At 42.3% G+C, this 17,085-nt stretch overlaps 1 protein-coding gene across 9 annotated transcripts in view; it reads right to left on the reverse strand.

Moving 5' to 3' along the window:
• The window catches only part of TASP1 (taspase 1), a 67,170-nt gene that overhangs the window by 34,901 nt on the left and 15,184 nt on the right, over positions 1 to 17,085 (reverse strand). For all 9 annotated transcript variants that reach the window (XM_083607350.1, XM_083607351.1, XM_083607355.1 and 6 more), the window contains 4 exons: positions 6,930 to 7,050; positions 6,379 to 6,463; positions 4,447 to 4,526; positions 122 to 228 (listed from right to left, as the gene is read on the reverse strand). In XM_083607350.1, coding sequence (XP_083463476.1) covers positions 122 to 228; positions 4,447 to 4,526; positions 6,379 to 6,463; positions 6,930 to 7,050 — 393 coding nt within the window. The remainder of the gene's footprint in view (positions 1 to 121; positions 229 to 4,446; positions 4,527 to 6,378; positions 6,464 to 6,929; positions 7,051 to 17,085) is intronic.

The raw sequence follows: 17,085 nt of genomic DNA on the forward strand, positions 1-17,085 counted from the left end.
AATAATACTGCAACATCATGTTGACTACCAATTCACAATAGCAACAAGAACTCCCAGAAACTTCAGTCCTTGTCACTGTAGTGATTTAAGTTGACCAATAGTTTTCTGAACAGATACCAACCTTTTCACTTGATTGTCTTCTTTTCTTCAACTGAAAAAGATCGGTTTCCACCTTTTCCGCCAATTCCAGTTTCCTCTTGTTCCTCTTAAAAGCTGCTAAACTAAGTCCTATAAAATATTTAATGGCATTTTAATTACTTAAAAATTAAACCAAGGACACCTTCTTTAAATACTACACTTTGGTACTGACAACAATAGCCCCTACTCAGATCTATGTACAGATTATATTTCATCCTGTCCACTGAATAAGCATGGATTTATGAATATCAAAAATACAAATTACTCAAAACTTGGTCTAGCTGGCATGTCGCACTAAACCGCAGCTTATTTGAAACTAAGGTTTAAAGCAAATGAGCAGGGTGCACACTGCTCTGAACTCCCTGCTTTGCTCTTCCCTCTGCTAATCATTTGCTGCAACAGGGAAAACTAGAGACTAGCTTCATGTTATCTGCAAAACCAGTGTTTTTAGTTTGCTTCTTGGCTTCTCAATCACGGTTTGTCTAGGGAAAACAAATCACAAATGCTGGTTCCCAAAGCCAGTCCAATTCCTCCCCAGTGTGACCAAAGGTTAGCAGGGGGAGCAGTGAAGCAGGAACTGTGGAACAGCATGAACTAGCATGCTGCTCATTCACATTAAATCACAGTGCAAAATGTGTAAACTAGGTCATTGATGAAATGCAGATAAAAGCATTCACTAATTTCATTCTCAAGGAACCCAGGCTTGCTATCTGCCATGTTGCTGGCTTCCTGCATAAGGCCAGAGTAGCTAAGCGTTGAGTACCTCAGCTTGTCTACTGGGTTCAACCTCACTATAAACTTACCCAAAGTAAACCACTTCCTCTATTGGAAGTATTGAACAGCATGGCTCTCCTTAAAATGTGATCAACTCTAAAATTTATGTTGAACATAATTGTTCTTAATTTATCTTATAAATAAAAATACAATACAGGCAACTTCCCGTTTGCACAGGTGCTGCATTCCGGGTCATTTCGCGCTTGCGTGAATTTGGAAACCTGTTGAAAAAGCCTGCAAGCACCCTATTCTACTCTCACTCTGACCCGCCCCCGTTCCGCACTTTTAGTGACATTTCAGTGACATTTTTATGATACTTCCACGGGCAGCACTGTGAGCATGTGCATGACCGTGCACATATCATTTCCGCCTAAAACAGGAGTTTCCTGTATAAAAAGAATGCTAGCCAATATAGAGGGCAAAGGTCTACAAAACTGCTCTGCTTTGCACAGAGGATTCACAGAGAAAAATCTCAAGAGGATTCAAGCAGTCACTTCTACATTTATGTATCTAGCTTACTTACTTCATTTCTATATCCCCACCTTTATTTCATAATGGAACTCACAGAAACATACAGGTCTCCCATCAAGATACTGACCAGGCCCCTGCCTTGCTAGCTTCATCATATGCCTTCAGAACATGCACTGGGATAATGGCTGTGGCCTTGCATTAAAAGGAAAGGTTGCCACCTTTCAAACTCTTCTAATCATCTTCATCGGCTGGGTAGCCAGAATAGTGCCCTCCAGGTGCTATAGGATTACAACTCGCATCATCCCTGACCTTTGGGATTGATGGGAGGTAGTCAACAGCTAGAGGGTACTGCATTGGCCATCTATGGCATTTTGACCTTTTATCTCATCACAAACTCAACTTTATTCTAACAAAAGTGGGGGTCAGCAATCATGGTTACACTGTCTAAAGATGATTAAAAGACTCTTAGATGGAATTCCCACTCACAGAGAATTTAAACATTATTTAAATGAATACAAACTTGTTTATTTTAAATTATTTTTTACCCTGCCTTCCTTGTAGATAATCAAAGCAACTTACAGCCTATCAACATTTGCAGAAGCATTAATAAAACATACATGCATGAAACAGTGAAAACTTCAAAGGATGCTGAGGATATTTGTCCCCATGAGCAATGGGATGTCACTCCATCTTCAAAGGAATGCTTTTCTTGATAATAGACCTGTTTGAAGTTAGGTGTTGACTGGCTGCTTTGTGGACACACACTACTTGTGATGACATCTGCCAAGATCAGGAGGGCAATCCTTTTGCTCTCTACGATGGACAGGGTGCCTATCAATTGTCTATTAGTACGTCACCCTAATCTATGGCACTTAATGTTTATGTGAAAGAAACATTATAAGACTGAACACTCTTTTTGTGTTTCCTTTGATAAGCTTGAAACTGTTAGCTCCTCTAAATAAATCTCTTTGGTTCAATTGTTCTTTGTCTCCAAATGGTTCAGATCTGTCAGATTCATCACTTGATAGCTGGTGTCTGCTGCAGATCACGTAACACAGGACAGAAGTAGAAGGTGGAGAAGCTTACCTACATACGGTAAGGAAAGTGCATGTACGCTCATGTGAGCTGTATCCTGACCTTTGTGGATAGTCAGGAATCAGCTACCTGTCTGGATACCTGTGGAGGAAGAATGGCAACTACCAGCAGAAGGCCCTGAAGTGTAAGCTGGCTGGCCTGTGTGTCAATCACAGATATTATAAATTCTTCCCATGAGTGGTCTGAAGAAATAAAGCACACGGAGACACACAGAGTATATCTGTGCATTTAAAACAATTATATTTGTTTTAAATAATCCGAATATTTTTCTGAACCAGATGAGCAAAATTTATTGATGCACGATGATGGTCACTGGTTTGTTCCAATGACTTATTTTATATCTAAAAATCAGTTTACTTCTGCTTGTTTGAACTTAAAAAAAAGACTTATCTTCAATTAATATATCAATGGAAACTAACCCATACTTTTTTTTAAGAGGAAGATTTTTTGGCCACCTGTTGGTCTTTTCAACTGGTGATTATGCAAGTTTGGTGAAATTACCCTCTCAAATTCAGATTGGTCAAAAAATTATTAAGTCAATCTCCCCCCCCCCACCCATGTACAGTGGTAAAGGTAAAGGTAAAGGGACCCCTGACCATTAGGTCCAGTCGTGACTGACTCTGGGGTTGCGGCGCTCATCTCGCTTTATTGGCCGAGGGAGCCGGCGTAGTTTTCGAGTCATGTGGCCAGCATGACTAAGCCGCTTCTGGTGAACCAGAGCAGCGCACGGAAATGCCGTTTACCTTCCCCGCCAGAGCGGTACCTATTTATCTACTTGCACTTTTGACGTGCTTTCAAACTGCTAGGTTGGCAGGAGCAGGGACCGGGCAACGGGAGCTCACCCCGTTGCGGGGATTCGAACCGCCGACCTTCTGATTGGCAAGCCCTAGGCTCTGTGGTTTAAGCCACAGCGCCACCCGCGTCCCATGTACAGTGGTACCTCGGATTAAGTACTTAATTCGTTCTGGAGGTCTGTTCTTAACCTGAAATTGTTCTTAACCTGAAGCACCACTTTAGCTAATGGGGCCTCCCGCTGCCACTGCGCCGCCGGAGCCCCATTTCTGTTCTTATCCTGAAGCAGAGTTCTTAACCCAAGGTACTATTTCTGGGTTAGTGGAGTCTGTAACCTGAAGCGTATGTAACCTGAAGCGTATGTTACCCGAGGTACCACTGTATTCAGTTTAATTATACTCTAAATTTTCAGAAACGTTATTCAGATTCCTTCTATTTGCAGTGAACTGAAATTAAGCAGGATAGGCATCACTAGATATCCAACAATTTCACAGGCCATGAGCAATCACCATGTCTATTTCACCACCAGCATTAAAGCAACAATATTGTCTGGAATCACCAAAACAAATTTAGAAACATGCTATAAGCCCTAGAAATAGTTTTAAGTGCAATCACCGCAACAACAAAAGAATATGTTCCTAATCCTCAGAAAAGCAATCTGACTCTGGCCAATCATACAGCACCCTCTAGCAGTCATTTAATGGAGTGTGCCGAAAATGCACTGAAGTGGCTGCAGTGGTACTGCAGTTTCCCTTCTAAAGCTGGCTGGGGGTAAAATGATTACCAAAAGAAAGATTACAAAGCACAATTACTAGAAAGCCAGCGAGAATAAGCTTGTTTAGCAAAGCTTTTAGGTCAGCAGCTTATAAACTGCGTAACCAAGGAGAGGCAGAGATGAAAATAATTAAGAGTAAGTATCTGAAAGTGAGACTGACAATATACTGAAGCTGCTGAAGCTTTTCAAATGCTACACCACCAGTTACACTATTTAAAACCTCCTTAGCTCCAGAGATGATATTTTGGCTGTTATGCAGATAAAAATCCAGTGTGACTACGATTCTTTAATTTGAACAGTATCCAAGTGTTTAGTGGCCTAGATCCCACTGATTTGATTGTTTTCTTGATTGTGTGCCTTAAGCTTCTCAGAAGAAGAATTCCTAGGAACAGTTTACTCACTTGTTGCCATGACACCAGGAGGGCAGGCAGGTATCCCGTGATCCACTGCCCATCTGAAAGCTCCTTCGCCAACTAAAAAACTAGCAATGAGGAAGACAAAAGGGGTGGGGAAGACAAACTTTGACTAGGGATGTACTTCAGGTAAGGTTAGCTGTGGCTTAATTACAAGGTTTCTGTTTATTATGTCAGGAAACTTCACAAACGTAATTCAATTTATAGGTTCAAGTTAAGTGAATAACCCCATGCATGATTACTCAGAATCGTGCCCCTCTAACCTCATTGAAGCTTACTCTCTAATAATACAGCCTTCCCCAGGCTGGTGTCTTCCTCATCACCAGCACCTAGCCAGCATAGCCAGGGGTCAGGAATGATGGGAGCTATAGTCCAACAACATCTGGAGAAAACCAGGCTGGGGAAAGCTAGTCTAATGTTTTGGGTTACAGCCTAATCCACCTCTTCAAGTTAAGAGGCGCTGGTCTTTCGTCTTTATTTCTGGAACGTTTAAAACGAGGTGGAAACTAGGAATTAATAGTAAAAAAAATGAACACAAAATTATTATGAGAACTTCTGTTGTTACAACAGGCATAACATAGCCCTAAGTAATGAAACATTGAGAAGTTCCACCCCCCCGTACACACACATTCAGATCAGTTGCTCGCTATAAGTTACTGAACTTCTTATTTTTGTAAAATGAAACAGCAACAGTTGTCCTCCCGTTTGTTGTTGACTGCACAAGGCTCCAAAGATGGGTGTTGTGATTCTTGTCCGCATGACTAGCAACAACGAATAGGTAGCCAAGTATTTAGGCCAGCTACTATTGCAACTTGGTTAATCATTGGTTATTAACGCAGCACACAAAAACGTATACTGTTTATCTTAAAACCTGCCACATACCAATTACCCTGGAAAAGCCCAGATTTTTGTATTCTGAGGAAAAGTAAAAACAATTTCATAATACCCCCTGCATTATTTTGCCACTCGGTTGTTATTGCCTCCTCAAAAGAGAAAAAACCAACTATTTCAAGCCCTCTGTGAAGAGGAGTATGACTGAACATGATCCCTGTTGAAAATAGCATTGGGATACGACATTGTTTTACCCCTAAGGGTCAGGGGCTTTAAACACTTTAGGCTCTATACTCTATCATGTCCTGTCTGTTAAGCTGAAGAGATCTTCTCCTTTGTCAACATTCTATATAGACGGTTGAAAAACTTATTTCAACCTGATTTCTCTGGCAAGATTTTTCACCTATTTTTACATTTATAGGTGTATGATATAGCATGTAAGCTAATCAGCTTGAACAGGATGTTATGAGCATAGTTTGGCTATTATTATTATTATTATTATTATTATTATTATTATTATTATTATTATTATTATTATAAAATTATAATAAACTTCCTTATTCTTCCACACTTGAAAATTATTACAATTGTAGCAAATGTGAATAATTATAGTTCACCTTCAAATCTATATAAAAATTAAATCAATGTGAAACCATTTTCTCCTCAACAAAAATGAGAGCATATGCTGAAAGTTTAAAACTTTGGAAGCAAAAGGAGAGCACAAATGTAACATTTCACAACAACAAGCTATGTTTAGCTTTGAGGTCTGATTTATTGGATTTTTAATATTTTGAACCCGAAACATCAGAAATAAAAGCTTAGCAGTGTAAATATCTGCATAAACAACCACAGAGGAAGAAGTTCAGACTTAGAACAGAATATTAAAGATAAAAGGCAAAGTTATGCTATTTACAGCTGCAATAAGCATGCAAGATGTTCCAAGATCAACAACAAAGCCAGTCCTCATCTTAAAAGCACGCTATTACTGATGCACACTAAAAAGCATCAGCCTTCTTTTAATAAGAGTAACTTTCAAATATTGTATGCATTACTGCCCCAAATAAGAAACAAACAGAACAAAGTAATTACCAAGGTGGAATTCTGCCAGCAGACAGCTTTCCTTTCTGCCCTTCACACAACAATCTATTTGCCACGGAAACAGGATTTTTGATTCCTAGGAACAGGAAGAAAAGTCATTTAAGGAAATGGTCATGCAGTACTCCAGATAGTTTTAATTACCTTGGATTTAAACCAATTAACTCAACAAGTTATTCGGGGGGGGGGGGGAGTTCATTTATTCCTTGGCTTTGCAATTAACATCTCAAAAATAAGCCTTATTTTAGCACCCCAAACACCAGAGATGTCAAATTAAAAACAGAACAGAGACTGGATAGATGAAGGCAAAAACCTTAAACACAGAAAGGGTGAAAACAAAACATGGCTAATAGCCATCAAATGATTATTTTGCACAATGCCTAAAAAGATACGGTGCTTGCTCTTCGTCACATGCAATCCTATCCATGTAATAGGATTTGAAGTAAGATTATGCACCATGTTTATAGCGTATTAGGACTCCAACTACATACTCAAATATCTTTTTGAATCTAAACATTCCGTCTTCTAGAGCTTGCTCAACATACCACTGAGAGCGCCAACTGCTCCAAAATTGAGTGATTTTCCATCCATGATACTGGCATCACATTCTATTTCACCCAAAAGGTTTAGGTTAGACCCCATTCCTGCATTAGTAAAGGGTGAATCCTGTAAAGAAATGTAAAGAAAGAATGCATGAAGGCAAACTATCCATAATTATGCATATTATCAAAGGAGTTAAATGATGAGTACTGGGGCCAACTGGCCTCCCAGCACATGCTGTTCATCCCATCAGTTGAAACTCAAGTTTCCTTACAGAGAGAAGCCAATGAAGGGTGCAGAGTGAAGAAGAAGATGCAAAGGAATGGCAGGTGGAGAAAAAAGCAACTGTGCTTTCTGCCTTAAAGAGGGCTAGGATGGGAAGTATTTGAGACCCTTTCTGCAACAACTGAATTATGAGACCAGAGAAACAATTTCAATGGATTCCAAACATGAAAATTGGCAGAGCATACAAAGAGTGTGAACTGGGGGGGGGGGGGGAGAGACTCTGGTAACAAATGCTAAAATTGCATTATTATTTTAGTGTCAGACTTCATCCAATATACTGGATGTAGTTCTAACACATAAACATGCATCCCTGCATTATCCACCAGAGATTTCGTCTCTCTCTCTGGGCAACAGTATGCCAAATATAACCTAAATAAATATGGGAAACAAAATGTGTCTGTACCTGTGCCTGTAGAGAAAGACAAAGATAAACATGTATAGGCAACTCCGTTAACATGCACTGTGACCCAGAAAGCAACCCCCGTGCAAACGGGGAGTTGCCTGTGTACCGTTTACCATAGATAAAAAGAATTTGATTGTTCCAGCTAAAAATGAAAAAAAAAGACAACTGCTTCTCAGTATAGCAAGAATAAGTCTTGTTCAGGCAGTTTCATTTAGACTTTTATGAATAAAATTAAGCTTTACATATATGCATGGAAAGTACCGTATTTTTCGCCCTATAGGATGCACTTTTTCCCCTCCAAAAATGAAGGGGAAATCTGGGTGCGTCCTATGGGGCGAATGCAGGCTTTCGCTGAAGCTTGGAGAGCGAGAGGGGTCGGTGCGCACTGACCCCTCTCACTCTCCAGGTTTCAGGAAGACATCCGCAGCCTAGGCAACCCTGCAGGAGGTCCCGCAGGGATGTCTAGGCTGCGGATAGCAGCCTGCTTCCCGGAGCGTCGGGCGCCCTGAAAGCAGAGCGCCCGGCACTTCAGGAATACATCCGCAGCCTAGGCAGCCCTGTGGGAGGTCCCACAGGGATGTCTAGGCTGCGGATAGCAGCCTGCTTCCCGGAGCGTCGGGCGCCCTGAAAGCAGAGCGCCCGGCGCTTCGGGAATACATCCGCAGCCTAGGCAGCCCTGTGGGAGGTCCCGCAGGGATGTCTAGGCTGCGGAAAGCAGCCTGCTTCCCGGAGCGTCGGGCGCCCTGAAAGCAGAGCGCCCGGCGCTTCGGGAATACATCCGCAGCCTAGGCAGCCCTGTGGGAGGTCCCGCAGGGATGTCTAGGCTGCGGATAGCAGCCTGCTTCCCGGAGCGTCGGGCGCCCTGAAAGCAGAGCGCCCGGCGCTTCGGGAATACATCCGCAGCCTAGGCAGCCCTGTGGGAGGTCCCGCAGGGATGTCTAGGCTGCGGATAGCAGCCTGCTTCCCGGAGTGTCGGGCGCTCTGCTTTCAGGGCGCCCGGCGCTTCGGGAACACATCCACAGCCTAGGCAGCCCTGTGGGAGGTCCCGCAGGGATGTCTAGGCTGCGGAAAGCAGCCTGCTTCCCGGAGCGTCGGGCGCCCTGAAAGCAGAGCGCCTGACGCTCCGGGAAGCAGGCTGCTATCTGCAGCCTAGGCAGCCCTGTGGGAGGTCCCGCAGGGATGTCTAGGCTGCGGATAGCAGCCTGCTTCCCGGAGCGTCGGGCGCTCTGCTTTCAGGGTGCCCGGCGCTTCGGGAACACATCCGCAGCGTGGGGAGCCCTGCAGGAGTTCCCCGCAGGGCTTCCCACGCTGCGGATAGCAGCCTGCCGCCCGGCGGGCGGGGCGCCCTGAAGCAGAGCGCCCCTTGCGCCGGGCATACATCCGCAGCGTGGGGAGCCCTGCAGGAGTTCCCCGCAGGGCTCCCCACGCTGCGGATAGCAGCCTGCCGCCGGGTGGGCGGGGCGCCCTGAATCAGAGCGCCCCTCGCGCTGGGCAGACATCGGCCAGCCCCACAAGCTTGGGGGACAGCAGGGAGGCGCAGCGCCGCCATCCCGCTGTTCCTCTACCTGGTTCGGTTTCTCCGACCTGCTTTTTTGGGGGGAAATAAAGGGGGGGTGAAATTCCTTTATTTTCCCCCAAAACAACTAGGTGCGTCCTATGGGACGGAGCGTCCTATGGGACGAAAAATATGGTAATATGGAACCTCACACACCGTGCAAATATGTGCTCAAAGCTGCATGACATGTGAAGCATTTTGGAAAAGAGGCTCCAAAGTAAACTGTCTATATATAGTTGTGCAACCAGAAAACCAAGGATGTGGGCCAGAAATTAGCCAAATCTGTGTATATTGTCCAGGATCCTAACTGTTGCATTTGTAGTGGGGGCTTCTCAGCCACTACTCTTCCAGTAGAAGGAGGTAGTTGGGGGTTAATAAAGCTGCCACCACAAGGAAATTTGCAATTATGGACATTTTGCATCATGGTGAAGAGAGATGGCCACCAGATATGAATTGCCTAGAAGAATTTGAATAAGGTTCAGTAAGGTACACAGCTGAACGCAGGGCTGTGTGAAACATTTGGGGACTTGCAAGCTGGATGATAAAGTTATGCGCTTAATACCTCTAAAATAAAGGATAAAGTGGTTTATCCCAACTCTGCAAATTTGCCACCCTATTATTTTCTTTCTTAACTAGCCATTTTATTATCACATTTACACATCTTATAAAGGCGGTGTGGCTTAAGAAACAAGTCTGTCAAAGTACTCATATGGAAGAAATTCTCATTTCCCCCAAACTACAAAGCAAGTAACATCTTTGAAGTGTGGAAATAAAGAGTATTTGTCATCATAACCCTTACGTAGGCCAGCAGGAATCAGATAATCCACAGCTATGATTAAAGTACTTTGGGTTAGATCCAGAGCAAGATATTATTATTATTATTATTATTATTATTATTATTATTATTATTATTATTAAGTTAGTCAAACTCTGTCCCTATTGAAATCAGTTGGACTTCTCTTAGCCATGCCTAACTTTTCACACATATTTCAGTGGAACCTTATTGCAGAAAACTTACTGGTATCCCTTTTACTAGAAAATAAACCATATAACACAGAACAGTTAGAGGATGTTAATTATTCCAGCTACAAACATTCAGTTCCATAAAAGACCAAACAAAGCCTTGAAAGCAATGCCATTTTTAAAATGAGGCCATTAATCTGCCCAAGTTGCACTGTCATTTCTCCTCCTCCTTCCATCCCAGCCTCCAAATTAGGGAGTAACATTTAAGGACACAATTGATTTCATTTCTTAAAAAAAACAAAACACACAACAATTTTGCATTCCCTAAGCAGTATGCAAAACACACACAATCCTCCCAAACAGAATGATCATGGGTTTGTTCTGGTGAATAAGCAAGATCAATCCATCACAATGAGAGAATAAAGATTAAAAACATCAGCCAAAGCATTTGTCAACCAAGTCTTCAGAGCTTAAGGCATAGCTTATCACACTGAGAATGAGAATTATCTCATCACTGACTTGTTCCCATAACAACTGTAGTTGATAATTCTAATCATATAGTGTCAAAATAAATTTCCCTCGTCACATGTACTATTACTTACATTTCTTCAATATTTTCTATCCAATATTTATTTGCAAATATATCAGCAGTTTCATAACTGGGCTCAGTGCTGTAACACCTCAAGAAGTTTCTGAATTCTGAGATTCCAGCACAGCTTTTCTTTGCATGTACGTATCATGGTAAGACATAGCTAATTGTTGACTGGGGACATGGGGCTTCCCTTCCCTTGTGCAACTGGAAGTAACCATCAACAATCCCTAGCTTAGTGTTCTGTCTGAACTGGAGATATTGGTTTGGCTTGCTTCAAACAAACTACAAAGATTAGGCAAGGCTTGTTCCTGCCTTCATGTTGTGGTTTGTTTGGAGCAAAACAAAACCACAATCCATGGTGCAGACAGAACGCTAAGCCACAGATCATCGATGCTCCCACATGCACTACGGAAGGAACAAAGCAGCAGCAGCAGCAGCAATCTCCACACTCACAGAACCATTAACTACGTTTACCATGATATGGAAACTGGGCCACTATGTGCTAAACGTCGTTTCAGCGGCCAGTTTGATTAACACCTGCTTGCTCATGCACAGGGCTAATATTACATACACTGCCTAAAGACCAATCATTAAATAATTACAGTTATCTATCTCTCTATGAACTGTCAAAAACAAAATCTCAGGCCTCTGGGACATATGAAGTTGTTGGTTTTAGATATATTTATATACATGCATACAGAGAGAGAGTTTCTGCGAAAACAAATCCTTACTGTTACATTTATGAGACTGTGTACAAACCTATTGTAATCACAGTAATAGCTAGCTAGCAGTGTCCACTGAGCACTTCAGCCTCCTTCAGGAAAGACAAAGCTATAAAAGGCTCTAGAATACAACCTACTACATTCCCAAACACCTAATAGTGTGGCTGAACTATGAGCCAGAGGCACTTTGTGGTACAATACAAAGACTCTATCACTATAAGCAAGCACTCTCTCATTTCTCGCATTTACTTATTGTCAGCTCTTTCTCAAGCACTCAACTGGCTACTTACAATTACCCGTATTTTTCGCTCGATAACACGCACCTGACCATAACACGCACATAGTTTTTAGAGAAGGAAAACAAGAAAAAAAAATCTGAATGAAACAGTGGACGTATCATTTTTGTGCTTCATGCTGTGGCCACAGACATGTGATTTGACGGTGAGTTTGGGGTAGCCCAATGCAAAAATCCTGAGAATCCATGTGGATCTGTGCTTTGTAACCACGTTTTTGCACCATTGCAGCCCCAGGCAACAGTGGGTGCGTGATTTTTTTTGGTGCAGGATGTAGCCATGGACATGCTATGTGATCTGATGGTGAATTTGGGGTGACCCAATGCAAAGATCCTGAGGATCCATGTGGATCCGTGCTTTGTAACCACGTTTTAAGCGGGGAGGGAAGGAAAAACACAGAAGGGACAAGGAGCACGAGAGGGGTGTGCAGAGAAGCAGCTGGCTAACAATGCAGGAGAGGGGTTTAACGGGAGGGAGGAAAGGAAAGCAAAAGTTTTCCCCCACCCACCCAAGCCAGCCCTCTCTCTCTCCCACCTGCATGTTTTCCGGCTGCCTGTGAGTCCCTATAATGCTGGACGCAGCAGCAGCAGCACCGGAGCACGGAGAGGAGGAGGTGGTGGCTGTCAGCTGCGCTCCTAGCCGAGGGAACCTAAGCCGGGTGGGCTGGAGCCTGCGCGCAGTGTGACTAGGAAGGAATTAGAAGGAAGGACGTGATCTTTTCCTTTTCCCTCTGCTTGCCAGGAGGGCAGGGGATTTCCCTGCTCTTTGTTGCGTTTGAGCAAACACAGCAACCGGAAACAGAAGAGGGTGGGCAGTAAGACCCTGAGGCAGAATGCAGGAAAGCAGCAACCTCCTCTCTTTAGCCTTCCCTCTTCCGCGCGTTCTGATTTTTGCCCCTGTACTCAGGCCAGTCGGCTCCAGTGACCACACATTCGCTCAATAACAAGCATAGGCACTTCCCCTTACTTTTTAGGAGAAAAAATGTGAGTGTTATAGAGAGAAAAATACGGTATATGAAAAGAAGCCAAAGGGGGGCAGAGACCAATAAACTGTATCTGTTTGGGAAGTATATATATATAATAACTTTTTTAAATGTGGTTATGTAATTGGTCTCCCCAGTTTGGAGAACATGTGACAGTATGAATACCTATTTCCTAAAAGTGTCAATAGGCAATGGTCATTAAGACCTGCAGCATTAATCTTCAAAAGTTGTCGAGTGCCAATGGAAGGATGACTGACATTAGGGAAGCTGAATGGAATGTTGGGCAGAGCAGAGTGAATGACAGGGTGGGGTTCAGAAATGACAACTAAAAGGAGAGAGTGTCTGCGAGCAAAACAGACAAGAGGAATGAAATGACAGAGATCATGAAAGCACATGCATAAAAGCACAGATGTTGCGGAGAAGACTTATGTTATGATACTGAAAATATGAGAATTCTGTGTACAATGACTACTTGTTTTAAATATTATTTTCCATAAGCAAATATATGTTTATGTTTTAACTGTCGATGATCTGGTCTGGCTGGATTCCAAGGTGACTGTATCTCACTTCATGTGTCTTGCGTAGATTTACTAGAGGAAGAATATAAAGAGAGAGACCTACTGCTGCCAGTACATGATGGCAGACAGTACTTTAAGGAAAGTCTGGACTCAGCAGAGCAGCTGAGGGACTGACCTGGAGACAGGCCCTGGGAACATTACAGGATTGTAGAGTTGGAAGGGACCACAAGGGCCATCTAGTCCAACCCCCTGCAATGCAATAATCTTTTTGCCCAACATAGGGCTCAAACTCACAATCCTGAGATTAAGAGCCTCTTGCTCTACTGACTGAGCTATCCCACAACCTCAGTAAATTACAGCACCATATGAATTTCTGTTCTCTTCCCATTTCTGTTCTGCACAACCCAAATTGCAACTTCTATTTATCTCTCTATTCTTGCTAGAAGGGAAACATTCCTCAAAACCAAACTGCAGGTGGTATTTTACATCTGCGAAGAAACACTGAAATGGTTCAATAAATTAAAGTTACACAAATAACTGGCAACTAATTAACAAGCAAAATAAGCAGATGAGATCAAAGGTCTGTGGCCAATGCAACGAGGCAACTTCTTAAATTAGCACATTTCCTCAGATGTTCCAAAAAAACAAAGATATTCTTTTTATGAAGATCAGTATGGAAGCCTTGATCACAGTGTTGGAAACAAACTCATAATGACAATTCAAAGACTCAGTGGGTTACAATATGCCATGATTAATGGTATACTGGATTGAGCTGGAGGAGTGTCTCTGGTAAGGGATATATTCTCTGTCCCAGAAATATCTCTGTATTGTTTGAATTAAGCCTTTGAATAAATTATGGCATTGATGTAAAACAATTTTCAGATATCTTCCCTTACCAAAAAAAAATTCACATTCACATCTGAAGCCTTTGTAAATTCACATGGGTTAAAAACGTCAGTTAACTGGACTGTGGAAGATTGTAAGTTATTTGGAAGATAACTCAGTTCATACAAAAACAACCTCTGCAAGAGGGTACCACCCTGCTTGTTGGTGTAAGCTCATGTCAAAGTGTTGTCAGTACAAATCACAGGTGCATTCCATAAAGAACAAAAAAGGCACCCAAAGGCTGTTTAATTGTGGTCCCGCTTGATGAGGCGGTAAATGTAGGACTGACCAAGGGTAAAATCAACACTAGCTGTCTATCTCCGGTAAGACAATAATATCACTTGGTGGGGTAAATGCGGGACCTACTGCAATTGCCACTGAGGAGTGAAGGATTTCATTTTCACAATAATGGTGGTCTTCCTTGATGGAGTAATGCAGCACCCTGCCATATCCACTAAGCAATAAGGGTGCTCAGTGTCCAACAGTCGTAGTCCTGTTTGATGTAGTAATGCAGAACTCACCAGGAGGCCAAAAAGGAACCAGGAGAAAATGACTAGGGAAACCACCACCACCCCGGGAAGTAAAAACAAACAAAGGCAACACACAAGGTGTGGGTGGGCGTTTGTGGGGAAACACAAACATAAAAAAACCAAGAAGTAAACAACAAACCTGACAAACACAGCAAGGGAAGAGGAGGAAATAGAAGGAATGAACTCACAGCAAACGTAAAGGAAAAAAAGGAATTTTCACCAGATAGGCAAAAGACCCGTCCTATTCCATCTAAGGCAGGAAGATCTGGAGGGCATGATGACTCCTCCTGCTGGAAGAGGAGGCGTAAGAAGAGAATGTCCTCCAACACAACAGAAATTCACGGTAAATAACATTTTCACTACAGTCACACAGCGTGCTCCTACTTCCAATTCTCCCTGATAACAAGCATGGGCAACAAACCAGGATTCTTAGATTAACATTACATTCAAATGAGGAATCATGGTCTGTTTCACTTCAAACAAGCCATCATCTGAAGCCAAGGCTCACTGCTTCTGGTTTGAGAAAAGCACAGCACAATCCCCAAGTGTGTTTCTAAGCCTTTGATTGTGGTTGTTGCTCTAACGTATTAGCACGGTGCATCAAAGTTGATCTCCATGTTCACAGTGAACCATTAACCATGCCTTACTAGGATGGGCGAATGTAGTCTATGTCACATAACTGGGCACTCAAGTTATTATTATCTGAATTTATTAGATGCCTTCTCTTGCCATGGGCAACTCAAGCTATTCTGTCTTGATCATGTCCACGAAAGTTGCCATAGTCTTCCACTTTTGCTCCAACCAGTCCTTACATCATCATGGTGTTTGACCCTTTCCAGTGTTTTTTTTCTGGGGGTACACAGGGGTATGAATGCCCCTAAACATTTTGTGCATCTTTGTACTTTTGTCCATTTACTGTATTTATTTTTCCCAATTTGAACTATAAAATGGTGATTTTCTTGAGTCAAAATGAGACTACCTTTAAACATTTTTTTAGAAAAAAAGCACTGACCCTTTCTATTGATAGTCACCACAGGACAAGGAACTTGGGGGAGGGAGTAGATGCCTTACTAGAAAGGGTCCTTGATGGAAAATGGGAGTGGCAAACCGACGAAATTCAACAAAAAAGAATCTTTTGGTATGTTAAATTTTAGGCTATGCTTTGAAGCCACTGTGTTTTAATCACAGATAAAATGTTAGGGCATCATAGGGAAAACGTCACACTCACACCGCCCAAAATAGTCAGAAAAAGAATAACGCCTACGGAAAATGGTCTTTTCTCTACACTTTGTCAATTACCATCAGAAGAATGAACTCAAATATATCATTTAAATACTAATGGTATTAGCCCAGTGATGTAAGACTACCTATGCTTGTGAAAGAAGGGAGGGAATGATTTGAAAATCTCATTTTATGAGCTGCAATCATTAAAATAAAGTCACATATAAAATGTGAAAGATCTGCTAGGAACTTTTATCACTCTTTTATAGCAGCAATGCATGTCACTGCCATCTCTAGTATTCTTCAGCTTAGACTTTCCAGTCCTCCAAAACGTGTCAATACAATATTCATCTGTTAAGAAAACAGATAAGAGTTCTCTTTCACTTGGGAAAAAAAAGGAGCGAGAAAAAGCTAAGAGAAATGGCCAGCCACCCACAAAGCTCAGCACAAAACATTTTTCACATAAAAATAAAAAACTAGGTTAAGCAACAACCAAAGCAACACACTCTGCAATAGAGCAGGCTTAAAAAATAATAATCAAAAGTACTCCAATAGAGAAACTGTCTCAGCACTGCTTTCTTGAAAGTTAACAGCATGCACTTGACTTGATACTATATTTTATTTCAACTGAAATTATTCACAAGCTGTCCCTTTATTTCTACAACAACAAGAACAATCTTGTTGTGTTTAAGCAACAACTGATAACTGCAAAACACTGATCACATTTATCTTCTCTGACCAATCTACAAAATGTCATGAGAAGGCAAAACTTTGTATGTGATGTCTCTGGGAATGCCAAGAAAATGACCAATTCTCCAGGCTGTCCTGGGCATTCCAACTCCAGAAACAATACAGAGAAATTCCCATCTGATTAAGGTCCACATAAAAGGGGGGTGGGATGCTTTTCAGCTTCTCAGGCCAGATCCTTATTAAGATTGGCCTTGTGGGTCAAATTTGACAGATGGGCCAGGTCACTCACTTATATATCACACAGCATTATGACATCATATGACTGACAGGTGGTTGGAGCCACCCACCTGTTAAATACGCAGCTGTGCAAGTCTTCCCCATCCCTTTTAAACTCCTGATCTCGGAAGTTAAAGAGGGGAGTGCAGGGAGACTTGCACATGCTATAAGACAAACCCCATGCTTCTGTTTCAGCCTGAATTATGAACACAGGGGCTGTCTTAAAGCCTTTTGCAGAAGTGCTGT

Source organism: Podarcis filfolensis (genome assembly GCF_964270895.1).
Source record: "Podarcis filfolensis genome assembly, chromosome: 3".
NCBI classification, from domain to species: Eukaryota; Metazoa; Chordata; class Lepidosauria; order Squamata; family Lacertidae; genus Podarcis; species Podarcis filfolensis.